The 25,321-nt window shown below is 38.4% G+C and overlaps 4 protein-coding genes across 5 annotated transcripts; 1 reads left to right on the top strand and 3 right to left on the bottom strand.

Annotated features, from left to right (window-relative positions):
• The first annotated feature begins 202 nt into the window (after window positions 1-202).
• Window positions 203-8,376, top strand: dcaf8 (DDB1 and CUL4 associated factor 8). The gene is made up of 13 exons (XM_063461646.1): window positions 203-458; window positions 955-1,028; window positions 1,118-1,213; window positions 1,376-2,028; window positions 2,562-2,702; window positions 2,796-2,890; window positions 3,136-3,246; window positions 3,389-3,519; window positions 3,954-4,061; window positions 4,200-4,330; window positions 4,543-4,662; window positions 5,490-5,606; window positions 5,923-8,376. Exons 2-13 carry the CDS (start codon window positions 992-994, stop codon window positions 6,028-6,030), a joined length of 1,848 nt encoding a protein of 615 aa, XP_063317716.1. The 5' UTR covers window positions 203-458; window positions 955-991; the 3' UTR covers window positions 6,031-8,376.
• Window positions 8,377-10,102: 1,726 nt separating this feature from the next.
• On the bottom strand, window positions 10,103-19,474 carry ndc1 (NDC1 transmembrane nucleoporin). Of its 2 annotated transcripts, XM_063461730.1 has the most exons (18): window positions 19,336-19,474; window positions 16,862-16,982; window positions 16,681-16,782; window positions 15,983-16,157; window positions 15,767-15,893; window positions 15,418-15,526; window positions 15,198-15,249; window positions 14,946-15,078; window positions 14,092-14,184; window positions 13,912-13,993; window positions 13,465-13,626; window positions 13,091-13,342; window positions 12,738-12,850; window positions 12,280-12,330; window positions 11,648-11,711; window positions 11,456-11,556; window positions 11,064-11,224; window positions 10,103-10,958 (listed from the first exon to the last, which is right to left on the bottom strand). In XM_063461730.1, exons 1-18 carry the CDS (start codon window positions 19,372-19,374, stop codon window positions 10,895-10,897), a joined length of 2,001 nt encoding a protein of 666 aa, XP_063317800.1. In that variant the 5' UTR covers window positions 19,375-19,474; the 3' UTR covers window positions 10,103-10,894. The 2 variants fall into 2 exon arrangements, with proteins under 2 accessions (XP_063317800.1, XP_063317801.1); XM_063461731.1 differs by lacking the exon at window positions 12,280-12,330.
• A 391-nt stretch (window positions 19,475-19,865) lies between these two features.
• On the bottom strand, window positions 19,866-20,624 carry zgc:113691 (uncharacterized protein LOC503529 homolog). Its single transcript, XM_063460893.1, has one exon. The coding sequence runs from the start codon at window positions 20,622-20,624 to the stop codon at window positions 19,866-19,868; it is 759 nt and encodes a 252-aa protein (XP_063316963.1).
• A 1,127-nt stretch (window positions 20,625-21,751) lies between these two features.
• On the bottom strand, window positions 21,752-25,315 carry yipf1 (Yip1 domain family, member 1). Its single transcript, XM_063461648.2, has 10 exons — window positions 25,257-25,315; window positions 24,930-25,075; window positions 24,657-24,814; window positions 24,494-24,574; window positions 24,308-24,395; window positions 24,033-24,149; window positions 23,729-23,895; window positions 23,368-23,550; window positions 22,677-22,756; window positions 21,752-22,378 (listed from the first exon to the last, which is right to left on the bottom strand). Exons 2-9 carry the CDS (start codon window positions 24,961-24,963, stop codon window positions 22,697-22,699), a joined length of 888 nt encoding a protein of 295 aa, XP_063317718.1. The 5' UTR covers window positions 24,964-25,075; window positions 25,257-25,315; the 3' UTR covers window positions 21,752-22,378; window positions 22,677-22,696.
• Window positions 25,316-25,321: the final 6 nt, after the last annotated feature.

The following is a 25,321-nucleotide window of genomic DNA, read 5'->3' as shown; positions in this document are numbered from 1 at the left end:
TCAGTCAGTATGACCCATCCCAGTGGTCTCAGCAACTACAGGACAAAGGTTTTTGCGTCTTGTTCATATTATTATTATTATTATTATTATTATTATTATCATTATCATCGTTGTTGATGCCGATGGTTAATCTCTGCGTACCAAACTTCCGGTAGAAAAAAAAACATGCGAGCACGAAACCGGAAATGTAACTAGAAAAAAAAAGAAAAAAAGAAAAAGCTGAACCGTCAAAACATAAACAGAGCAGGCAATCTTATGTGAACGCAGCTAGCTCGCAATATAGTCTGACTTTTCAAAAAAGCTTTATGCACGCATTCCTCATGTCGTGTGTTTTTCGTCATAGAGTTCCTAGTCGAGGCACTTAGCTCATTTGCTGAGTAGCGAGGTGGAGCAAATAAATCTGCAATAAAGATTAAGACTAAACTAAGAAGTACGCCTCGTCGGGCCTTCGACTACAGGTAACGCTAGCTGTGCTAGTTAGCGAGTATAAGCAATGCTAGCCGCTTGTTTGCATTTTGACCAGTAGCTGGTTAGTTGTGCAGCACAACTTAGAAAACTGTGTTTTAGTTTCGACATTTGTTAGCCTCGAGTTTGCTAGGGTAGCATTAGCTTATGGCAATAACTGTCAGGCAGTCAAGCAGTTCTTCTTTTATACAATACATAATTAAATATCACAAAGCAAAACAGGCCCGTGATTCGGCTAACAAACGACTTAGTTTGCTTATATCTTTACATGCAGCGGTGTATAGCTTGTAAAATTAGCTAGACTGTTAGTTTGGAAGCTACGGGGCTAACAGGTAACTTGTACCCTATTGCAAATAGTGTCAAGTCGCTATTTGGCAAGAGCTTTTTAAATGAAAGCTGTGGCGTCGCCTCGTCTATAGCACACAAACTGTCCAGTCTGAGTAGTTGTCAGTGCACCATTAATATTGTTTTTGTGTCCAACACTCAAAGGTTGTACCTCGGGTCGACGCAGGACTTCACAGATACAATGGCTGAGGCTGACGGCAAATCCACGGTGCTTAACGGTAAAACAAGTTAGTTTATATACTAATGACAGCAGTGCATGGTGTCATACTCCGCAGCAGTCATCAGAGAAAATGTTTGGTTTCAATAGGTGGCTCTGAAGAAAAGGAGCCTGGAGAAGACCAACACAAAGGGGGGGATGCCTCTGGAAGCAAAGAGGGGCAAACACAGTCTTCCTCTCAAGATGGTAACTCTTATAGTTTTAGTACAGTGGAAAAATTTCATAATGAATTTTTCCTACTATATATGACTAACCATCTACATATTTGTCTTTTTTTTATGTATTTTATGAATCTCCCTATGTGACAGTGTTGCTTTAACCTTATATTGGGCTTTTCTATTTCCATAGCTCCCAAAGAAACAGCTGAAGCATCTGGAGACAAATCTATGCCAGATGTAGAAGGAGAGACGGGCACAACCAGGGAGGGAGAAGAGGATGAAGATACAGACAGCATGGACGGCAGCGGCCTCTACTCTTTAACTGAGGATGGTGAAAGGGAGAGCGAGGGAGGAAGGCGAGAGAAGGCCAAAGAAAAAGATGGTGGGAAAAGGGCAGCTAGAAAGAGAAACAGACCTGGTGGCGGCACTAACCACTCCTCAAGTTCAGATGATGATGACGACGATGATGATGATGAAGAAGAACAAAAAGATGATGATGACGATGACGATGATGATGAAGCTATGGAGGCATGGCTCGGGGCAGAGCTCCGTGACATGCGTGGTCCTGTGTGGCGGGCAGTACCCTCGCTACGCTCCAGAGAGATCGGCAGGGACTCACACCAGTTTGTGAGGCGCGTGTGTGGGGCTCGTGGCCTCGTGCAAAGGCTGGAGCTCCAAGGCCGATTAGAGAGGCATACAGGTTGTGTCAACACATTGCACTTCAATCCATCAGGCACACGCCTGGCATCAGGCAGCGATGACCTGCGTGTGGTGATCTGGGACTGGGCCATCCGTCGTGCTGAATTGGAGTTTGACAGTGGACACAAGAGCAATGTCTTTCAGGTAAAACACAAAAATAGGGCTACAGTAGAGGTTCATTATTAGTTAGTCCTTTAGTTATTTTTCTAAATAAATGTCAGTAATAGTAATGCGTTAGAGTATTCTATACAGCAGAAGGAAAAATCAGATTTTTTTTTAAAAATGTTATAAAAACTTCAGTTTCCTTGAAGAGTTCGTAAGATAATGTTTTAATTATTGAGTGGTTGTTTAATATTCTCTTCTTCTCTTATTTGATTGTTTCATCTGTTGAGACAAAATAAGTAGCTTTCTGGAACTTTTTCTTATAAGAAGCTATAATCATTTTACCACAGAAATGGTGATAAAAAAGTAGAATGTGGAAACAAGACTAAGTTAGAGACAAGCAGTAAATTGCTATTTGATGATTTATTTATTGTTTTTATTATTTTATAATAATCTGTTATAAAAAATCAAAAACTTACAAGACAGATTGAAGTGACTAATTCATAAGCATAATTTAATCAAGTTAAATTGTGGTTATAAAATGCATGATTGGGCTCCCCCTGGCTTTAATTTAGGCAAAGTTCCTGCCTCACAGTGGGGACTCCACCTTGGCCATGTGTGCTCGTGATGGTCAGATCAGAGTGGCTGAGCTTTCTGCCACACAGCGCTGCAAGAACACGAAACGGGTTGCACAGCATAAAGGCGCTGCACACAAGGTCTGTGAGAGGAAATATTTGGCCAGTGGTATTTAAGACTCTTAGAGACAGATGAATTGGTATCGTATCAATTTGTTGTTTTGTATTTTTTAGCTGGCCCTTGAGCCAGATTCACCTTGCTCCTTTCTGTCAGCTGGAGAGGATGCTGTTGTATTTGGTATTGACTTGCGTCTAGACCGCCCTGCCAAGTAAGAATCAAGATTTTTTATTATCATTATGTATTCACATAACTGAATTCTGTGCAATGGCTCTCAGCTAAGTGCTATTAAGTTTCACATTCAGCTAGTTTTGTCACAGTGAGTGTAGAGTGAGACTGACAAAACTGTCTGTCTTGCGCACCATGTGAGCAAAACACATAAACAGATAAAACATTTTTAGGTTGATCAGTGGTAATACTGGTGTTCTTTTGTGTCTCCTTGTATCTTTGTGGTAGTAAACTGGTGGTTGTAAAGGAGGGTGATAAAAAAGTGGGGCTATACACCATCTTTGTGAACCCAGCAAAAACACACCACTTTGCTGTTGGCGGGAGAGATCAGTATGTGAGGTATGAACCAGGGAATAGTAAAAATGCTTTTTTCCACTCTAAAGAATCCATTATCATTGTGGTATGATACAATTTTGTCACTTAAATGTTATTCTTTGATTCTTTTTCTTTTCTCACAGTATTTTGTTTTCACTTTCTTTAGGATCTATGACCAGAGGAAGATTAATGAAAATGATAACAATGGTGTACTGAAAAAGTTTTGTCCCTCACATCTGGTATCCAGTGAGTCTAAAACCAACATAACCTGCCTTGTGTACAGTCACGATGGCACAGGTAAAATAACTTTTCTCATTCTTTTCTTATTCTGTTATGAACATTTTTAGAAATATTTCTTAAAAATAAGGACACAGACCCTTGATATTTCCTCGATCTAGTCTTTTTTTTCTTTTCTTTTTAAAGTTCAAACCTCTTCCCTTCTTGTGTGATGTGATGCAACCACTGTGCAATCTCAGTGACATTGAAATAGAACTAGGAGTTAGCTCACTGACTAAAATTCTAGGATTTTTCTTCTTCTGAAATGCGTATCTTTTGTAGAACACCAATAAGGTCAGATAAAGTGCCAATTACACCAATTTATCAACTTTTGGCTTGGCATATATAAATGATGTGTGTATAGTCAAAAGTTATGAAAGTCATGACTAGCTTCTGCCTTTATTGCATTAAAGGAAATTAAGCAAATGGCTGTTTGACATTTTCTGTCTGTCCAGAGCTCCTGGCTAGTTACAATGATGAAGACATCTACTTGTTTGACTCCGACCACAGTGATGGGGCAGACTATCTCAGGAGATATAAGGGTCACCGCAATAATGCCACAGGTACTACTTTTTTAAATTATTTTAAATAAGCTGTATAAGGTATAGACAACTCTACAAAATAAAGCTGTCAGCAGGTCATTTTGAGTTTCTGGCATTGATATAATACCATCCTCTCTTTTCATTACCTCTTGCTCACAGTGAAGGGGGTAAATTTCTATGGGCCATGCAGTGAGTTTGTGGTCAGTGGCAGCGACTGTGGGCACATCTATCTATGGGACAAGTACTCTGCTCGTATTGTCCAGTTTATGGAGGGAGACAGAGGAGGAGTGGTGAGTCAGAGTGGGAAAGTACCACAGATTTTTTTGAATGAGACAACTTTGTAAGACCTTTTAGATGTTGAAGGGTTCACTCCAATAACCTGTTTTTAGTAGCAATTTGCAGCATCAGACTTGTATATAAAAATGAAAACTTAAAAGTATAAATACATAACTTAGAACATCAATGAGTTATCTGCTGTACGTTTGACCTTTGAAAACCACAGGTGAACTGTTTGGAGCCACATCCACATCTGCCAGGTATGGCTACCAGTGGGCTGGATCATGACATCAAACTGTGGGCCCCCACAGCTGAAACCCCCACAGGACTCAAGGGTCTCAAAGAGGTATTGTGTCCTGTTTTATTGTGCGAATTCCTCAGTCATTTTTTTTGGCATTTTAATCACAGACAAATGAATGCTTTACAATGATGTAATTGTGATATTGCAGATACTCACACAGATTTTTAATGAATCCAGTTTAAGATTTTATCTAAACTACTGAAAGTGAAAACGGAAGTAAATGTGCCCCAACACATTTGCCTGTTTGACTGTAAAACCTAATGTGTACAGACCTAATTTCATCTGTACAGTTGCTATTTATGTGAGAAGCCGACCGCTTGTGTGTTGTGTAACTCCACTTTGTCCACTCTGTGGGTAAAAAGTCCCCATTGTTTAGCATTAGAGGACCAACGTTGAAACATGGAAGCCTCACACCCAGAATGAAACAGATATGTTATAACTGTTTTATTTATTTATTTGTTAGTCACTGTGATAAGTGAAAATTTTCATCATACAGTACCTTTAGACCTTCCTTTAGGGAAATCTGACTGCATTGTTAGGCCGCTGGGTTTTCCTTCTTTATTTGTTTTTGTTTGGTCTGGAAGAGGCGTTACACAATTCTTTAGAAAGAGATCAGCAAATGACGTTTACTTGGTTCACAAATGGTAATGAAGGATTTAACCTACCTACTGTAACGGGTAGATGAATGTTGGCTAAACAACCAGTAACAAAACAGCTACTCTTGGTCTTAAATTAATTTCAGTGGTAATATAATTGTCTTAAATCTTACTTTATAACATGTACTCTCTTTGCATCAAGGACATGGTCATGTTAGCTAATATTACACGCTCTCTGTCCTCCATATTCACACTCGTTTTGTTTTGTTTGAGAAGGTAATGAAGAAAAACAAACGGGAGCGTGACGAGGACAGTGTGCGCCACGGCGATCAGTACGACACCCAGCTGTTGTGGTTCCTGATGAGACACATGAGAAACAGAAGACCTGCAAGGGTGAGATCTCAACAAGTCCAAAATTACTTTCTTTTTTGGGGGGTGGGGGTTGGACAGGGATTGACAGGGAAGAGTTAATATTTTTGAAAAAAGTTATGAAAAGTGTCTTTAGGGAAGCAATTTTCTAATACAGTTAATCTATGTAATGTCTCTGCAAAAATAATTTATGTTGGAAGAAAATCTGAAAAAGTAGCAATCCAATATGTTGAAAATGTTTCAGTTTTCTGAAAAAAAAAGAACAGACGGGATGTTTGCATGTGACTCATTTAACTTGCTCATTGTCACTTTTCTCTGTTCTTCTCTGGCTCAAATCCAGGCCCGCCGTGAGGGTGCAGATGCAGACACAGATGATTCTTGGAGTTCTCCAGATTCCTCAGATGAAGAGGACGGAGGTCCAGATCACGTCCAGTGCATGTCATCATGAGCCACATACATACATAAACACACACACATACACATACATAAACACGCATACATAAACACACTTTATTGCCCTTGAATTGATGCACATAGGCAAGCACTATTGACACACTGGCACATTCAAACACTGACGAGCCACAGACTTTTTTAACACACAAACACAGATAAACACACATTTACTTAAACATACTGTTGAAGCAGAGTGATAGTGACAGAGATGCTTAGCGCCTGGTTTCTCAGCAGTTACGAGTGTGCATATGGCAACTACAGACACACTTCCAGAATCCCTTTCTAGTTTTGTTATTTTGAGAATTTTTCAAAGAGGTGAGGTTAGTAACTGCTTTTACACCCCTATGAACCATTTGGAGGTCCTTGGCTGTCCATACATCAATTAAATGCTCTGTCTAGGCCCAGAATGATGTACTGTGTGTATATGGCAACATGTACCTCCAGCTTTAGGCAACCTGTAGTAAGCTATACATCACCAGCACACAATCACCTTTCTCTTAGTAACGCACCTCTTGCTTTTGACCTTTCTGTGTTGAGGAGGGGTTTATACACTCAAGCCATCCCCTAAATGTGACTTCCTTTAAGATTTGAACTTTGAGGGAGAGCCCAGCGGCCCCCGCTCCCAGTATCATACTGATTCTTAGGCTGTTAGCTCGAACAGCTGATTGCATCTATCACTTGTTTGCTCCCAGAGAAGTACTAACTCTCTACGTGCTGCATTATCCTACATGCTGCCCTCAGCCACTCCCTCCTCTCCTCCTTCCATCATCTGCCCCCATCACTACTGAGTGCACTTTGAATCAGGGATGCTTTAGTTTGAGACACAGACAAAATGTGCACTGAGTGTGTGATAGGAAAATCCAGTTTAGTTTTTTTTTTAATGTTTGTTTTGTTTTTTTCTGAGACGGGGGTGTTTTGCACTTAAGTGTTTCGTGACTTGAGAAGAGGTGGTTTCCTTTGTTTTGACCAGCCTTTCCTCACCTCTTTCTTCCTCTTCCTCCCGCAGTCTCTATTTAGCTCGCCTCTCAGTGATCACAGAAATTGAGAGGTAGAAGGTGTTCAGCATATGTGTAGGAATTAAGGACTGATTTGGGGCTCTGTTGGGGAATTTGTCATTTTAAAGAGCCAGAAACGACCTGGATTAATCGCAGTTGAAACACTGCCTAAGAGCCAATAGAGATGGGAGTGATAAAGGGCTGCAGATGTTTATGTGGTTCCTTAAAGAAATTTGGACATTAACTTTCATTTTCTTGCCATGAATCTTGAACAAGGGAGAAATGGCTAGCCTGGTTCAGTCCACATAGCAGCACATTTAAATCTCTCCACTTATCACATTTTATGTTGTTTGTTTAAGCTGTATGACAATCTTAATTGTCACTGAGGGATGGTGGAGAGTAACCAGAAAGGAAGTTTTCTAGGCTTTGAGATTTGGCTTAAAGAATTGACATACAGTGTTATAACTTAGTGCTTATTAGTTGATTTGGTTATCTCTGGACAGACCCAGCCTAGCCACATCCCTGGGTTGCATCCCCTTTGTATAAAACTATGCTAAGTACCTGATGGTGTTAGCTTCACATTTAGTATATTTAATAAGCCTGACCAATGTATCATCTAGCTTATGGCAAGAACAACAACAAAAGAAAAAGTTTAAAAATGAATTCCACCTGAGCCAGGTCGGGTGTTAGCAGCCAGCACATCACTCCTGTCTCTGTGCTGTGTTGACAGCAGCTCAAAGATGAGGATGGGGGGGAGGATCAGAGTCAATATGCTTGCCAGTCATTTGTTGTGTGAGAGCGATAAAAGTCCAGCTTTTCTCATTTTCTATGAGAACTGTAGTTAGTTGAATTTATATGTATATATATAAATATATATTAAAACTGTAAAAAAAAAGAAAAAAAAAGACTTTAGCAAATGCTGTTCGACTTCAGAAAAAAATGTCAGAACATTTGATTGGTAATGATCCAGAGGTTTATATTCTATATGAGGACAAAATACTTTTAAAATCCAGAGAAAAACATGTCTTGACATGACCATTTTCTGTTGTTTTTTTTTCCTCTTCTTATGACATCTCTGTTATAAACAGAACTGCTATCATTTCAAGTATTGACTTTTTCTTTTTTTCTTCCCAGAGAAACAAAAAGCAGTGTTTCCTTTCTAGATCTTAATCCATGATTTGAGACAGTTCTATCCAGATGTTCCCACTGGCTATTTTGGGTATCTTGTATACATATTACAGCTTTTGATGAACAGTTTTTTTTCCCACCACTGCCTAATATTGCGTTCTACCAGTTCAGTTGGAAATAAGTACGATTCGTGCAATAAACAAAAACAGTGCTCTTGATGTTGTCATTTTATGGTCTCATTCTTTTGCATTTGTTAAAACACTTGCTTGCCCTATTGTTTGTGTTTAAAATGTTGTCATTGGATTTGCAGCTTTCTTTTGTGTCTCCTTGTATCTTTGTGGTAGCAAACTGGTGGTTGTAAAGGAGGGTGATTAAAAAACAGTGGGGCTGTACACCAGCTTTGTGAACCCAGCAAAGCCACACAGAAACCTCTGTCTGTTTAGGTTTTGAACGTTTCAACCACTATTGCTCTTTTTAAACTGTCTCATTTAAATGTTCAGTGCTAAGGTTTACTAATTTCTAATGATGTACTCATCCACTTCATTGATGCTCGGTCAAATATGAAAATAACACAGACAATCTAAAATATCATCACTTTGACTCTCATATTCAGGTAAATTGGTCCATGGCTGCATAGATTTTAGAAGGGCATAAAACATGATTGTAGTACAATCATGAATATCATGCTGTTTTTAAACAGATTGATTTTTAAATTGCCATTAATGTTGCTAAAATATGAAAAATTGTAAATGATAATGAATCTTAAACAGTTGGCAAAAAATAAGATGCACAGATGAGGACAGAATTATAAGCCTGCCTTTGAAAAAGGTATGTTAAACAGAGAATTTCTTTTAAACACAACTTTTCCAAACATACTAGTTGTGTTTTTTTGTTGTAGGAAGACAAAGTGAGGACCTAGACCATATTTGCTGACTCCAAGATCTTTCAGAATCTTAAGATATCCTCTTTTCTTCACGATTTTTTCTACATTGATGAGATTCCCAGCTCCAGACCAGGGCCGCCTCCAGAACTTTTTCATAGGGGTGGCCACTAAAAATATTGGGGTAGCACAGCAAAAACAGAATTTCCAGTTTTCTTATGCTGTTGTCAAATATACTTAAAACATATAGCAAAAAAAAAAGAGAAAGAAAATAATTCTATGCCTACTTAATTTCCTGTTTTTAAAGTTGATATCACTGAAAATACGTACATATGAAAACCAAATCTAATTTTTTAATCCATAAAACCTGTTTTCATTGATTGATTGTAGCGTGTCTTCCTCTCTTTTGTACTGAAGTTTATTGAAATTAGTACCAACATAGGACAGTGTTGCCAGAGAGGGCCGGGGGGAGCTAGCAAATTTTTATTTTTTTTGGGGGGGTGGTCAGTGCCTCTCATTTAGCCAGAGATTTGCAGCAACTAAGGAATGTTTCCAGCACCTCGTTTAATCTATGCCATGAAAAACTGAGGCAGTGGTAGGTAGGTGAGTGTATATACAGTTGCTTGCGAGACTGCTGATTTCCATCTATAATTGTAATCTGTTATTACATTTAGAAAATTGCTGAACTCCATTTAGCTGCTGCAGTCTCAGGTTTCATGCTGTTTAGGCTGTATTCTAATAGAGCTCAGTTAGTGTTTATAGGTTTCTCATACAAAGAGAACTCACAATTCCTCCAGTTTAATTAATGGAATTGCATTTTTCTTCCATATGTAGCCAGTTTGCACAACAATCAAAGCCTTCTGCTGTCTAATGTATAATTTGGGATTCTGGTGTGAGGGTTCAGTACTGAGGTAAGTAGCCCTGAGCAGAAAGCATTGATTGAAGTCTCCACTCCTACACTTTTTGTTCATCATATATTTGACAACTTTGGCATGGTCTTTCCTTTCAATTGCCTCCTCCGTCTTACACCTGTGACAAGCACACATTTCTCCAAACCAGAGAAAGGATCTTCACGTGTTTTTATTCAAACAGTTTTTTGAGCAGAAACTTTCTGGCAGTGACATTTATCCAGGCTTAAAACCTGCTGCACCAAACCTGTTCCTCTCACATGATAACCTCATTTATCATGAAAAAAACCCCCCAAAAAAACAAAAACAAATCATACAAACAGGTAACATGTACAAAAGCTGGTGTCTAATTTGAAAATATATTTTGCTGAGCTGATGCAGACAGATGATCAGTTCTTCTAGGCAGGTGATTAGACTCAAAACCAGATCTATGAAAATGCATGTTCAGAATCCATTTCAGACGCCCGTGAAGCAAAAAAAAAAAGCTCATTACAAAACAAAGACAGCTTCTTCGTTAGCACTCATGCCATCTCTTTTCAACACCAAAAATATTACTCAAGAGGACAGCAGCTGAAATATGAAATCCAAAGATGATGATGCACAGAGAGCCCTTTGTAACTCATCCCAATCAACAAACGTCATATATGAATTTCTCACGTTTCCTTGTGAGGAAACAATTTTATTTATTTATTTTGAGCCTCTTATACTGTATATATTAATATCTCCTAAACACAAGAGATAACAGTCCTTCAACCCGTTTCAGTCTGTCTGTTTGGCTTCCTGCTACTTCCTGCATGTGAGAGATGTGATCTCAACCATCAAATATAATCCCACGGTATAGTGCAGACATAAATATTAAAAGAGGCACTTGGCCTTTCATTTGTTGACATCTTTATGCACAAAAATCACACCGCTAAGAATCTCAAGGCACGGCCAGCGTCAAATGCATTACTCCTTGTACTCCAGAAACTGCTGCAATCTTTTCCGATGCTCTGCAGACAGCTGAACAGCACTGAGGATCAAACAAAAACACCAAGGGTTATAATACTCAGCATGCAGTTTTCTTTCTTAATCACACAAAATACTACTCAGATTTTAAAATCGTAAGTAGCCTTACTTTAAGTGATCACCAAATGTGGTTGTTATCCTGTAGATGGCAGTCTTTAGTGTGGCCCTGAGAGCAAAGCGCAGCGTTTTGTATGTCGAGTCTCCCATGCTGCTGGTCGACCTGACAGGCTTACTGGAGGCATGGGGCAGCTTGAAGTGTCGATCGACAGCCTGCAGACGAGAAGGACAACTGTCCTGTACATGTACTACTTAAAATGGTCATTGTGCTTAATCAACCTGCGTTGTATTGAACTGGGCCCTGTTAAAAATGGTCTCCTTATCCTAATGGAAAAGCCATTAGGACAGTTGTTTCTACTGTTCTTCTGTTTCTACTTTAAGGGAGCACAAGAAAATCTCCAGCAAGTATATCCAGTATAGGTAAAATACTATACTGTAATTTACCTCTTGTAAGACCAGCATGCAGCTGAGAATGCTGGGTAATGTAGTCTGCACAACCCCAAACTGATCTTCAGAGAATGAGGCTTGAACAAGGTAAGACAGCCCTGTGATGGAGGGAAATCAAAGAAAATAAATGAATATGTGGGATGGAAATTGAATTCAAATCAAATGTAAGTACTCACAGTTTCTTCCTACCTTCCAAAGCCCAGATGTGGGCCTGACTGTCAGCAAAGAGAGCCTGACTCGAGGCTTCTGGGAGCTGCAAAACACAATGTTAGCTAGCAGGATTTTTATTTTCCTTTAAATTAACAGATGCAGACTCAGAATGCTAAATCAGGAAGTTGTTAGTGGGGCACACTTAGTGTGACTACACTACAGCATGCAAGTGTGGTTAAAAGAAATATACATAAACCTCAGAAAGTAGACTAACCACATTAGTTTCTACACAGAGGAAGCAGGGAAATGCAAGTAGTGAGATTTTTCTCTGATAATCTCACTGTGTGATCAGAAAAAGGAAATCTCTAAGCATATACTCCAAGCACTACAACTGATTGTCACATGACCCCTTAATTCAAGCTCTAAAGGTAATTAGTATGCTCACTGTAAGAGCAAGATGATAGAAAAGAGATGCATTAGTAATGCCTCCACCATTAGGTCCAGAACCAGGAGATAAATTAGTGATGGCTACTACATGAGAACGCTAGATTCGTTAAAAAAAAAAAAAAAAAAAAAAGACAAAAATCTACCAAGCCAGATAAGAGCATGCCAGAGCCCCCCAGTGTGGAGAAGCTTAAGGGAGACAGCATGCACATGCCACACGTTCTTACCTTGTTAAACAAATACACTATCAGCACCCGCTTTGCCAAGAAATTTTTAACCTAAACGAGACAATTAAATGTAGAAGTGTTTTGGTGATAAAGTTTAAAAAAAAGGAAAAAAAAAAGACAGAGACTAACACAAATACTAGCTTTTCACACTTAACCCTGGGTCGAGACCCTGACTTAAAGTAAAAGCACACTTCTAACAATAACCATAAACAGGCTCCCGATTTGACACATTTCCCAGAACCTTACATCTGAATTTGTGATATCCCTGTCAATTTTCACATCTGTCCACCCCTGACTGTAGGTTTTTGGAAAGCTAGAAAAGCTAGATGAAGTAGACCACAGCACTTGACTCTTGTTATATTATTCCTGAATTAATAAGTGTGAAAAGCCTTACGTCAGAAGCACAGTGCAGGACCAAAAACACATTATCATTTGGCTTTGAGACAAGGTTTTAGTACCTGTTCTCTTCTGTTCTGGAGGAACTGAGCCAGAAAACTTGGTTTGGAGTGTTCCTGCTTGTCACTGGGAACTGAAGCTGGTGATGGCGGGGGACTGCCATTAACCTGGGAATCTGTATCAACAGAAGCTTATAGCTTATAATGTACCCCAAAATGGCTAAACTTATCAGACCAACCAGAGTAAAAAAGTATCACTTCATTGCCCCCAAAAATGCCATCATTAACAAAAAAAACAAAACAAAAAAAAAAAAGGAACTGTACCAGTCAACACATTCTCTCTTTTGTCTAACATTGCATTTTATTGCAGTTGTACGATCTGAATGACCTGACGGCTCCCATTATTCCCTACTCACCTGTGGATGTGGACCAGAGTTTGGGCACTCGCCTCATGATGTGGGGGCTCTGCACTGTGCCGTACCAAGGTGAGCCTTGCTCCACAGGAGCAGCAAGACGCCGCAGTGCAGGAGACATAAAAGGGCTGTCCAGATCAGGGGTGAATGGGGCTGTTAGAGGGCTCTGCTGGCCTCCAGCAATGGACCGAGTGAAGACTGAAGCTGGAGTTTTCATAAGAGCGGTAGGCCTTGGACTCATGAAATCTTCTGTACCTGAGGTTAGGATTACAAAAAAATTTAAATATACATACATGCCATAAACACACTCACACTATGTTAATATACTGTTATACAGTTGGCCGACATGGATAGCCACTTCTGTGATACTAATGTACCTGATGTTTCAGAAGAGGTCTTCCTTTCACTCCCACTTGACAGTGATTTGGCCCTGCCATTGGTTGCTACAGTGTCATGATAGGCTACAAGTCTCTGGGTAAGATCAGCCAGCAGAGAGAGGCACTCTTTACTGATAGCATTCCAGTTATGAGGATGTCCACCTGGGAATAAATAAATAAGGAATACATTCTGAGCTACATAAAAGCACAATCTGAATATCTGACATGTGTCAAGATTTATTCTTACAAAAGAACTATGGCTCCTGCCTTGCATGTTTGATGTTTGTGATTGATTTAACCTATCTGTTGGACGTGAGGTCAGAAGGAGCTTGACAGTTGACTACCAAAATCTACATTTTATATGCCTGATGTCACAATCAGATGAATGGGCTATACAGCTATAGAAATAATAAAAACTTCTTTTGTGCAAAGAAACTATGATCAGACCTGGTTGACTCAGACATAAGACTTCACAGCGTCGTAATGGAGAATGTTGAGACAACAGAGCCAAGTCCTGCAAAGCTAGGAACTGAAATTTGGGAAAAGAGAGCACCAAAATTTGGTGATCAGTGGGGTTTAACCTAAAATGGATATGCCTTCAAGAATATAAATGTGTTTTGTACCTACCTTTAATAGCATTGGCTGCTTTTCAGTCAGTACTTTAGGAAGACAATGGTCTGCATCCTCAGTAAAAGATGACTGCACAGGAAAACTGTACCCCTACAGAAGAAATGTATTATGTTTAATTTCATTTTATTATTCATTTATTATCTTTCATTAGAAACTGTAGTCAAGATGCTTTTCAGTTCTTAGAACCCATTGCATTGACACTGCTGCCCCCTAGTGTTTCCAAGTTATTAAAAATATAAATAAAAGTTGTGTAGTCTTGATTATGGATGTTATTGTGGTTACTATGTACTGTTTTCCACTGACCAAAATCATTTTGAAATGGTCAGCAGAACCTCTGTATGAAAGAAGGATATATAACATGACAGAACAAAGGATGATGGGGTATTTCACAAAAGTAAGTGAGTAAAAGACACACACACACACACACACACACACACACACACACACACACACACACACACACACACACACACACACACACACACACACACACACACACACACACACACACACACACACACACACACACACACAGTCTCACTGGGGTGCAGCTTTTGAAAACTAGAATTAAAGGGTCAGAAATCTGTATTTTTCATAATAGGCACCTAAATTGACAACTTAAAAAATAAAATAAAATAAATGGCAATTTTGAAATAAGTCAACAGTTCCTAGAGGAACTGGACTCAAGATAGGATTTTTTTTTTTTTTTTAGGAAATGTAATTATCACAGTATTAAAACAGGAAGAAACAACCTTCCCTCAATGACTTGTTAATGATAGTTAATATACTGAACAGCACAATTGGTTTTAAAATATTTAGAGATCTAAATTTTGCCTTTAACTGATACATACCTCAGTGAGAAAAATCCTAAACAGCAGCAGCGTGATGTACCAAGTGAAGAGGAGAAAGGTGGCACTGATCCAGAGGTGGTAGAGGAGGGAGAGGTCCAGCAATCCAGCTATGCTGTCAAGAGGGTGGGCAGAGCTGGAAGGGTAGATCACACATAACTATGCTAATGCAGTGTTTTGCACGAGGCCAGCTACTGATCAGGCAAAAAGCATTGCTAAGTATTTTCAATAAATCATATATGATCTACAACTAACCTGGCCAAGTGAAGATTCAGTGTTTTACAGATCCATGTTCTTGGAATGTACCCTGTTGATATTAAATTTAAATAATGAACACTTCCAGTATGCTGATATACTCCTATCTATCTATCTATCTATCTATATAGATAGAGATATATAGATATATAGATAGATCGATAGAGAGAGATGGTGAAGCTTCATTAGTGGCATTTTAATTAATAAAGAAGTTACTTACCCAAAAAGTAATAAACAACGATGAAGTTCCTGACAGAGTAAAGTGCCTGAGTGGCACTGCACCTAACCACCAAAGGAAGAGATCCCTTGAAGCGAAGGTATTTGTATTGCTGGGGAAATAATATGTGAACATGAACAACAAATATTAACTCACACTAGACAGCTGCAATTGTTTTTTTTGTTTTTTGTTTTTTTTTGGGGGGGGGGGGGGGGGAGAGATTTGATTTACTTGTTTTGTCTCAGAAAAATATGTTGGAGCTATTCGCAGTCAGGATACTAATTTTGATTCACTGTCACATGTGAGGCAGAATCACAGATAAACAAAAAACATTTTAAAGTCCACCGTTTACCTGAACAGTATGGAAGGAGACATAGTTCATGTTGTGGATCACACCCAGCAGACTGTGAGAGAATCCAACAAAAGCTCCACCCAGCAGAAGGATGAGATGATATTCATTCAGACACATCTGATGATAACTGTCAGGGTTGCAAATAAATGAAGGCAGTTAAACTGTGGAAGAAACGTTTAAAGCTCACCACCAAAGCTTAGTGTGGTAGTCACTTACCCATCGGTCTGTGCACACGGATGGCCAAGAGTTTCGTATCTAAATCCAATGGTAACGGCAGAACACCAAGCCACGATCATTCCCATGATGCAGTGGACCAGGGAGTTGACAAGCTGTCGAGGGTGGAGAAGCTGACCAAAGAGTGCGATTTTCGAGCACGCAATAGTTGGAATGACTGAAAGAAAAAACAGTAACAACAAAGAAGTTACATAACAGACAATTTTTTTAGTGGAGTACCCATTATATTATCTTATCATTTAAAACCTGAGTAAAGCTGATTAAAGTAATAGCTGGCCCCATGGATGTGTTGAACCAGTACTAAACAATCAGGTATTTTAGTTGTCCTGAAAAGAAAGTAAAACTTAACTCATTTTACTTTCATTTTGTTTTATTATATAATTTAAAGAAAAACATAACACTCATCTTTTTATCCAAGAGAGAGAGAATGTGTGTTTTTCATGATGTGGTGTCATTCAAAAAATTATTCCCTATTTAACAGACAACATTAGTCCACAATCAAATTATTTAATCCTGTTAAACTAATGATAGCATTTTATTTATTATAAGCTCTACCATAACACTGAACTGGTGACATTAATTCCAGCTTCACTAATGAAAATTTACATATGATCTATCCACGTAACATATTAGTAGTAAAGAAAATCTTTAGGGAAGTTTTGCAGTGCTCTGTGACTCACCTGTGTAATACTCAAAGTTCAAGAAACCAACCATGATGATCACTCCACACAGCAGGATGAAAGAGAAGATGGCAGTTGCACTTGTTAGCATGGAGAAGCATTCTGGAAGTTAAAAAAAAAAGTGTAAGGTAAGCTTCATACACAGATCTCAGTAATCTTATAGTGCAGTGTGGTGACTCACCTGATATGGTCTGGATGGGGTGGAGAACACTGAACTTGCTGAGGATGACAAAAATCGCTGTGCTGGGTGGCAACAACAGTACAGTCCAAGCAATACTGGCTGCAGCTCTCCAACAAATTACCTGAACAGAGCAGTCATTATTACATTATAGACATTATATAGTCCATCCTTGTCCATAGTCTTATTACGTCCCGTATTGATTACTGCATTTCCCTCTTATTTGGTCTCCCTAATAGGTCCCTTCATAAACTCCAACTTCTTCAAAATTCTGCAGCTCGGGTCATAACTCGTACTCTGTCAAGAGCTCATAGTACCCCAGTTCTTCAGCAGCTTCACTGGTTGCCCATAGAAGCCAGGATAAACTTTAAAATCTTACTTCTCACATACAAGTGTATCCATAAATCTGCTCCTTCCTATTTGTGTGACCCGCTTCACATTACCATTGTTTCCCGCCCTCTCAGATCCTCATCTGCTATTCATCTTACTGTTCTGTCCGCACGTCTTATCACTATGGGGAACAGAGCCTTCAGTCGCTCTGCTCCTCGGCTCTGGAACTCTCTTCCTCCAGCCATAAGAAATATAGACTCTCTTCCCGCATTTAAGTCACAGCTCAAAACACATCTGTTCAAACTAGCTTATTTGCTTTAGTGCTGATTTTATCTGTTGTTAAGTTCTGTTTTGCAATTTTAACTTATTTTATGTATTTTATGACTATTGCTCCTTTTATTAATTTTTTTCTTTTGTAAGGTGACCTTGGGTTTTTGAAAGGCGCTCTCAAATAAAATGTATTATTATCATTATCATTATTTATTATTACTACTACTACTACTACTACTATTATTATTGATCACCAAGTATTGGAAAAGAATAACCACTTGATTCAATGCTATAAAAAAGAAATTTGAATCCATGTGAAAAGGTCTTTTTGTTTTTTTAAATTGTCTTGCTTAAATTTCACATTCATGTACAGAATGTGTTCTGTGCTAATCAGGTTGTAAAGGAAATCTCCAGAGAGCATGTAATTTAAAACAATATCTTCTGGGGTGTAAAATTCTGAAACCAAGATGCAAACATTCCCAATATTGCACTGCAATTCAATTTTCTCAAAGACTGATATCCATGTGGAACTGTTAATGCCTTGTTAAAGGTGTTATGTTCAAAATTTCGTTTTTGTCTTGCTAATAATGCAATGAAGTGGCTTCTGTTGAATATAGGTAGCTGGTTTGTTTTTGTTTGTTTGTTTTTCCCTTTAGGTTTGTTTTATAGGAAAAGGTAGATATGAACTTAAAAGTGGTTTTGAATGACTGTTACATTAGGGGTAAAAGTGATTGCTGGTAACTGCCAAAAAATGGTTACTCATATTTAAACTGTAGTAGATGACTTATTGTCCAATAATCTGTCAGACATCTCTTGCATGAAAGACATCAAATCAGTTTGAATAGGAAACAATATTCCTACCACAAGATAGAAGCTGCAGTCATTTTTTTAGGCAAAGTCACTTTATATATCCTTTATTTTCCCCAGCTAAAAAAATAAAATAAATCATTGACATTAAACGTTTCCTTTTCAAGGCAGATCTGGCCAAGAGGGGGGCAGATAAATGCAACAAACGTAACATTACAGCTCTATAAATATATTTAGGTGGCAAAAAAAACAAAAAAAAAACAAAACTGGATTGATTATAGTCTAGAACACACTGTAGGTACAATAAGTCAGAGTCATTAGGATACATGCAAAACAGGTCATTTCTCTATCATATATATAACGACTTCATAAATCCTATTGAGTACAGCCTATTTGCCAATAAAAACAAAAATATCAGACATTACAATAAATAAATAAATTTAAAAGAAAAAAGAAAGAGAAACATCATTAGTCAATTTTTGGCACGACATCTTCACTTCATTCAATGTAACATAAATTTAAAATAAGTGAAAACATTTCAATTCAACATCAACAATTCTCTTTTTCTGTCATTGTTTGGTAGAAACTACGGAGGCCTATATACTTTCAGTGTGAGCCCCCAGATGCCTATCGTTAATGTTTACAACATGCGTGAATCAAATATTTTCATATTTCAGTCAAATAATACAAATAATCACTAAGTTGATTTTCCTTAGTGTTTTTGCTACCAGAAAACACGCAATACTCAAGTTGCTATTTAACTGTCGGGTTTAACGTGTGAAATTTACATATCTGTATAGTTGTTACTAACTTCATATTTGTAAAGACACTTTTTTTTCCCTTTTACTTTGCTTGCGTTTCGTTCTTTTATTTGAATAGCCTCCATTCGCACCTCGGTTTCTCAACTTTCTGTAAACACTTTTAAAGATAATTTTAAATAAATAAAATCTGAAGACGTTCATTAGCTGCATTCAAAGAAGCTAGCATAAACAGACCTAAGTTTAGCAAGCTAGGAGACACGAAAAATCACTTTCTAAATAGCCATCTGGTGTCAGAAGAAAAACACTCACCTTGCGGATAAACCAGCAACTCTGCTCTGCAGAAAACATGTTGTTTAGATAAATTTATGCCTCTCTTTGAGACGAAAACGACTATCAAAACTATTTACGCCTCAGTTTCCCATATCGCGCCACATGCATTCAAAGGACCTCTGAAGGACCCCGATTAAAAGCTGTCCATCTTCCTGCCTGCTGCCAGCGTTTCATATTCATTCAGTATATGGATTTAACGTTGGGTCTTGAACTAAAGATTGTATATATAAATTCTCACTGACTGGCACTTGATGTAAATTTCATCATTACATCAAGCTCAGCTTACAAATGTTTTCCTGAAAGGTCGACTTTCACCGATCCTAAAAATCAGGTTACGTTTAAATTATGCAAATGCTATTAAAACAACATTGTCACAAGATGGAATTACACAAGACGGAACATAAATCAGCTTTAAAATTGTATCTCATTTTACTCTCAGTCATTATGTAACATTAGTCCAGTAATTAGTTGCCATCTCAAGTGCAGAGAGTCAGTAGCTGTCAGTGAAGTCAGTTCTGTATTCCTTTAGCTTCATCATGCACGAAAGCTTTCTTTCCGTGACTATAGCCGTTTCCGTAAGATGGGAAACTGTGTTTATCCAAAACAGTATTTTTGTCACTGTCCCGTGAAAATGGCTTTATCTCAAAAGCATTGGCTGGAAGCTTTTGGGTGGAACTGATGGACATGTCGGTCTGAACTGCTTTATGGACGGGTGGCTTCAGTCCAGGTTTCTGTATTATTGCAGGGAGGGCAAGCTGTTCCCTCTGGGACTTCTTGTCTTCCCACAACTTAAGCAGACGACGCTGGTTATTTGTCATGTCCTTGAGATTTTGCTGTAATGACTGCACTTGATCCTCTAAAAGTGTTTTAGAGGTGACTGTATTTGCCAACTCTGAGGTCAAGCCATCAATGGTCAGACTCAGTTTTCCAGCCTTTTCCACCAGGGAGTTGCACTCACGTTCTTTTTCATGCAAGTCATTGATTATGTCCTTGGTGGTCTTTCCATTGAACTTAGGGCTGCACTCAAGTCCAATTTCAGTACGAAGAGCCTTCACCTGTTTCCTCAGCTCCCTGTTGTCCAGAGCCAAAGTCTTCAGTTTCTGTTTCATAGCCTCTGTTGAACGCATCCTTGACTCATACTGCCTGAGCTTCTCTCTGAGAACGCTTTCTTTGTGCACGGCATCGTCCCTTTCTTTCCTGCATTTCTCCAAAAGTTTCAGCATCTCAAATTTGGACACTTTTTCACCTTTGCCATTTGAAGTGGCCATCCTATGGAAAGGTCTTCAAGTCACAATATATATATATCTATATATGTCTATAGCTATAAAACATAATTAAAAGGCATTCCCCAAAAATGAGAACAAATAGCAAATCAAGTCCTCCTGTGTTGTGCTGATAAATCTACAAGTATGTGCAGCTGTCTAGACTTCTGAGACTGAGGCAGGTGACATTCCTCCAACAGGGTTACCTGTTTGACAGGCAGCTCCTGTGTAACTCAAAGCTGGGGCTAGAATGACCATTAATTAGGACGCCACCATCCCTTTGACAAAGGTTCAAGTGACACTTTTTTCTGTTTTGTTAATTAATCAAAAAAAGTAGCTCTACTTAATTAGTGGAAATATTAAACATAGTCTTTATGTGGGTCCACTGAATGTAAAGTGCTGACCACACACCGTGTGCCTGCACGTGGTCAGCTTTGGATATATACTGTGAGATTTTCCACTGCGGGTGATCTGCGAATCCAAACGGTGATACGATAGATTCTATCGGTTTGCTCGACCACGCGACAGTTTAGATGGATGAGCTGGAAAACGGTAGCAGCAGCTCACTTTTAAAGTTAGATAATCTCTTTGAAATGTTCAACTTATACCTATTAGTTACAATCTCTTCTTTAAATATTTAAAATGTCCAACTGTTGACATGTATTGGCAAACAAAGTAGTTAGGAACCCAAAGAAATGAGTCACGTTGCACATGGACGTGAAAGCCGGGGTGACTCAAGGCTGCCTAAAATGAAGAATCACATGAAGTATTTTAAGCATTCATCCAATGCAACCACCCAGAGTTCATCAGAGTATGACTGTTAGATAGAAAGCACTTAGACATACAAAAAAGTGCTTGTATGAATGTGTGAATGGATGAATTAGACATGTTGCATAAAGTGCTTTGAGTGCTCAAGTTGAGTAGAAAAGCACTATATAAGATTTAGTATTTAATTAATATTAACTTTTGACCTATGACACCTGGGATGGATATCAATTTTCTGCAGGCATGACGAGAAACAATTAGGCAACTACTTATTTTATATAATATAAGGAAACCTGTCTCAGTTTGTGTTAAAGATCTGCAATGAACTAGAAATATAAAACAATGACATTCAAATACAGCATTTCCCACAATAACCATGTTTTATTTTTCTCCATGAATCAATAAATTCCACACATCCGATCAAAAACATTACTAAATTAATTCCAGAAACACTTACATGACCATTTAAAAGTTTAGCACAGGTCTTTGGCATTAGTTGGGTGGACTGGTAGAAACTTAAGAGTAACGTACAACAGCTCCAAGTGTAATAACGCTAGTCCTTGGTTAACACACCAATATGTATAATTGTTTACACAGAAAATTCTGTTTACAAATGATTCATTTCCCATTATAGGAATATAAAAATCCACGCCATCAATGCTGTCACCAGTTATGAAATGTGTTGTTATAGAAATATTTAAAAATGTAACTATTAAGTATAAAGGTCATACTAAAATATACCTTTTTTGTTGTTTTAAACCATACTCCATTTATATGCATAAAGTTTAGAATCCAGCACCCATAAAAAGAAAACAAAACCCACACCCTTGCTATTATTGTGCATTTTCAGATGTCACACAGCTGATCCAAACACGCACTCAGGATACAGGGGTTAAGGTGTTAAGACCGGATGTACGAGTTCAGGTGAAATTCAGACGTTGCATGACTTCATCAGCACAGCAACTTGATTCTCTCTAATAAGGCAACAAGAGAGCCTGCAATTTGAAAAAAAAAAAAAAGACAAAGACAAAAAAGGGGATAACACTTGCTTTGGCACGGCAAAATCATGTACAGGAAGTCCTGTGTCAGATTTAGTAGGTCACAATGACACACGTGAGCCAAAGCTCTGAAAATGGGTCAATAATGTATTAAAGTCCTCCTTTGTGACACTACTGAGTGTAAATATGCAAACAACAAATGAAATAAACACAATGTAGATACATATAATAAATACAAATCAGATTTTCAGTGTATATGTCAAAGCTTAAAAAGCTTCTGTGTCACTATTGGTACCTCGAGACAATGAAAGTCCTTCATGTCGTCGAATTTGCTGGCGTTACGGTCTTGTTCCCTGGAGTAGTAAAAAAGTAGGTCTGCAAAAGAAAACCCAAATGAGTAAAAAAGTGTCAAAGAACTTGTGCAAAGGAGCACTGGCAGGGCAAAGACATGTTATGAGAAACAGGTCAGCACGAAATCCAGGCTGTGAGTAAGTGTGGAGCAAATGTTCAGGGGTAGAGAAAAGAATACAGGTTTTCTGGAAGCCATTCATCTTGGTAAGCGTTCAGACATGGCTTACTTTGTAGACTAATTACTTCAATGTGCTGAGACATATGATATCCCTGAGGACCGGACAGTATTCATGATAGGAAGTTTACTAGCTGCCCTTTCTCACACCATGTAGTAATGTAGTCATAGTTTCCGCTGAAACACATCTCCCCAGAGGGATTCAACTTGACACTATAAAGTATATTTGTTTCCCAAAAACCCACAGAGGAGTCAAACGCCAAAATGTCAGTGTAAGTGATCGGATCTGCGAATGGCGAATGGAGAGGTGGGTTCAAAACTTGGCCATGCTGACATCATAGAGGATAAATGAGAAAGAGTCAATCATTGTTATCTAAATCCAGATGGATAGGCGTTATGAAATAGCTGGATTAGCACAAATACTATTTTGTCATTAAATATCACAAGTAGCCACATTTACCTTACAACCAACAGCCAGCAGCATGTTGAGCAACACAATCACCGACAGGAATGCTATCATAACTCTGGGATGGTCATCTCTGACTGCAGGCCAGAAAGTCAAAACCAGTACTGAGCCAGAGAGGCAGAGTGCCACCACAACGGTGCACCAACTCAGCCAATTAAATGGGAGAATCCACAGAACCTTGATTAAGAAAATAAAGTTAAAAACTAGAAACCAGCAAATCATGTAATTAAATATGCATCTGCTTTTAGGGAGGTTATATAAATGCCTAAAATTTAGTATAGTGCTTCATTTGTTACTACTACTTTAAAATGAAAAAACAAAACACAAGACAAAACAAAAAAACAAAATTTCTTACCACTGCAGGTATATATATTGAAAGAGAATAGCCGTACACACAGACAATCTCCATAAAGGCATATGACACCAAGTTCACCATCTTATTGTTTCTCCATAGCAGAAAACCCCAGACGGCAAGAGGCACTAACCAAGCATAGCTGAAGATTATTGTTGCAGCAATGGTCACTGGAAAACATAAAGAATCAAAACTCACAGTGTGAAATGGCTGTTTCCCTCCCATATTATACACGTTTACATATTTAATGTAAATGTACACGTTTACATATTTAATGTAAACGTGTATGAGAGGAAGAGGAGCAAACCTTTTCGAAACTCTGGGGTATATTTGTAGTCCTGCTTGCCTTGGTGGGCCAAAAAGTTGGATATGTTTCCACTTATGGCGGTGGCAAACACAAGAGTGGTGCAAATCCAGAACGGCCCTGAAAGCAGTTGTTACACACATGCAAGTTGTTTCCTTATTGGGGGTTTCCATGAAAATGGCATTTACCAATAGAATACAACATCAAAGAACAATACAGCTAGTGTCATACAAAAAAATCTGATTGAGACATATCTGTTAAAACTATGGAGAGCTAACCATAGAGATCAGGATTTCTACGGAGGTAGACATTAATAAAGTTCTTTCTGGGCCATGGCATCATTGATCCAATTATCCTTTCCTTTACCTGAAAGAAATATTAGAAACCACTAAATATGGAATCTGACGAGACCTAGCAAAAATGGTGCCAAAAAGTCAGTGGATAAATTAGAAAAAAAAACTTACATGATGGGTCTCGATGTCAAAGAACCTTTGGTAGTACTCAAAAGACCAAAAAGAGGGACTTTTCTTTTGCCCTGAGAGAAGCTTAAATTCAAGGATTTGGTGAAAAATTAAATTAAATCTTAAAAGTTAATAAAATATATTAAATTCAAAGGCTTGTCCTAACCTCTGCCTGGTCATCATTGGCAAGTGGATCCTCAGTATCAGCTTCAGTAGAGAAACCAGTCGCAGTGCTTTGCTTCTGAGGTTTCACATCTTCATCATCGATGCTGATGGTAGTTGCATCTCTGTTGGCTTCCAACAGATCGCCAGCTTCGTCAAATTCTAGTTAGTTGACATGGATTAATGCAAAATGTCAACGATCGCTTCTTGTGAGTTTAAAGTTTTCACAAAAATAAACAACTACATTTCCACAACACAGTGGAGGATTGACGCTCACCCTGAAATTGAAACGGATCATTTTTCGACGCCATTTACAAGGATTCGGAGAGCGAAGTCCGTCTCAAACGTACGGAAAATTAATTGTCACACAAGGGCAACAACTTAACCTCAGGAAGATATGAAGAATGATTAAGACTTCGCACACTATAACCAATAAAGGAAAAAGACGCTATGAGTTAGCTGAGGTAGCTACCAAGTTCTCACTTAGCAGATCATCAACTTTGACATTAACTATGTAAAATCAGATTAAGACAGAAAAACAACAATTAAGAGTATCAGTCTTTTTAAAATATGTTTTAGCTATTATCTTTGAAAAATCAATTACCAAATTATCCTTCCAAACCCATAAAAATCACTTAACTTCTGTCGTATACGTTGACACTTCCGGGA

Source organism: Pelmatolapia mariae, linkage group LG18, assembly GCF_036321145.2.
Source record: "Pelmatolapia mariae isolate MD_Pm_ZW linkage group LG18, Pm_UMD_F_2, whole genome shotgun sequence".
In the NCBI taxonomy this organism is placed as follows: Eukaryota; Metazoa; Chordata; class Actinopteri; order Cichliformes; family Cichlidae; genus Pelmatolapia; species Pelmatolapia mariae.
Note: the sequence above shows the minus strand (reverse complement) of the source record. Positions and strands in the feature narration are given on the sequence as shown.

Coding starts and splice junctions, on each gene's coding strand:
- dcaf8 (XM_063461646.1), top strand. CDS start 992: ATGGCTGAGGCTGACGGCAAATCCACGGTGCTTAACG. Junction 4,062..4,199: donor TCACCGCAATAATGCCACAG/GTACTACTTTTT, acceptor TCTTGCTCACAG/TGAAGGGGGTAAATTTCTAT. Junction 5,607..5,922: donor GAAACAGAAGACCTGCAAGG/GTGAGATCTCAA, acceptor GCTCAAATCCAG/GCCCGCCGTGAGGGTGCAGA.
- zgc:113691 (XM_063460893.1), bottom strand. CDS start 20,624: ATGGCCACTTCAAATGGCAAAGGTGAAAAAGTGTCCAAATTTGAGATG.
- yipf1 (XM_063461648.2), bottom strand. CDS start 24,963: ATGGCGTCGAAAAATGATCCGTTTCAATTTCAGG. Junction 24,815..24,929: donor TGATCCGTTTCAATTTCAGG/GTGAGCGTCAAT, acceptor TCAACTAACTAG/AATTTGACGAAGCTGGCGAT. Junction 24,150..24,307: donor TAGAAATCCTGATCTCTATG/GTTAGCTCTCCA, acceptor AACTGCTTTCAG/GGCCGTTCTGGATTTGCACC.
- ndc1 (XM_063461730.1), bottom strand. CDS start 19,374: ATGTTTTCTGCAGAGCAGAGTTGCTGGTTTATCCGCAAG. Junction 16,983..19,335: donor GTTGCTGGTTTATCCGCAAG/GTGAGTGTTTTT, acceptor TGCTCTGTTCAG/GTAATTTGTTGGAGAGCTGC. Junction 10,959..11,063: donor ACATTTGGTGATCACTTAAA/GTAAGGCTACTT, acceptor TTTGATCCTCAG/TGCTGTTCAGCTGTCTGCAG.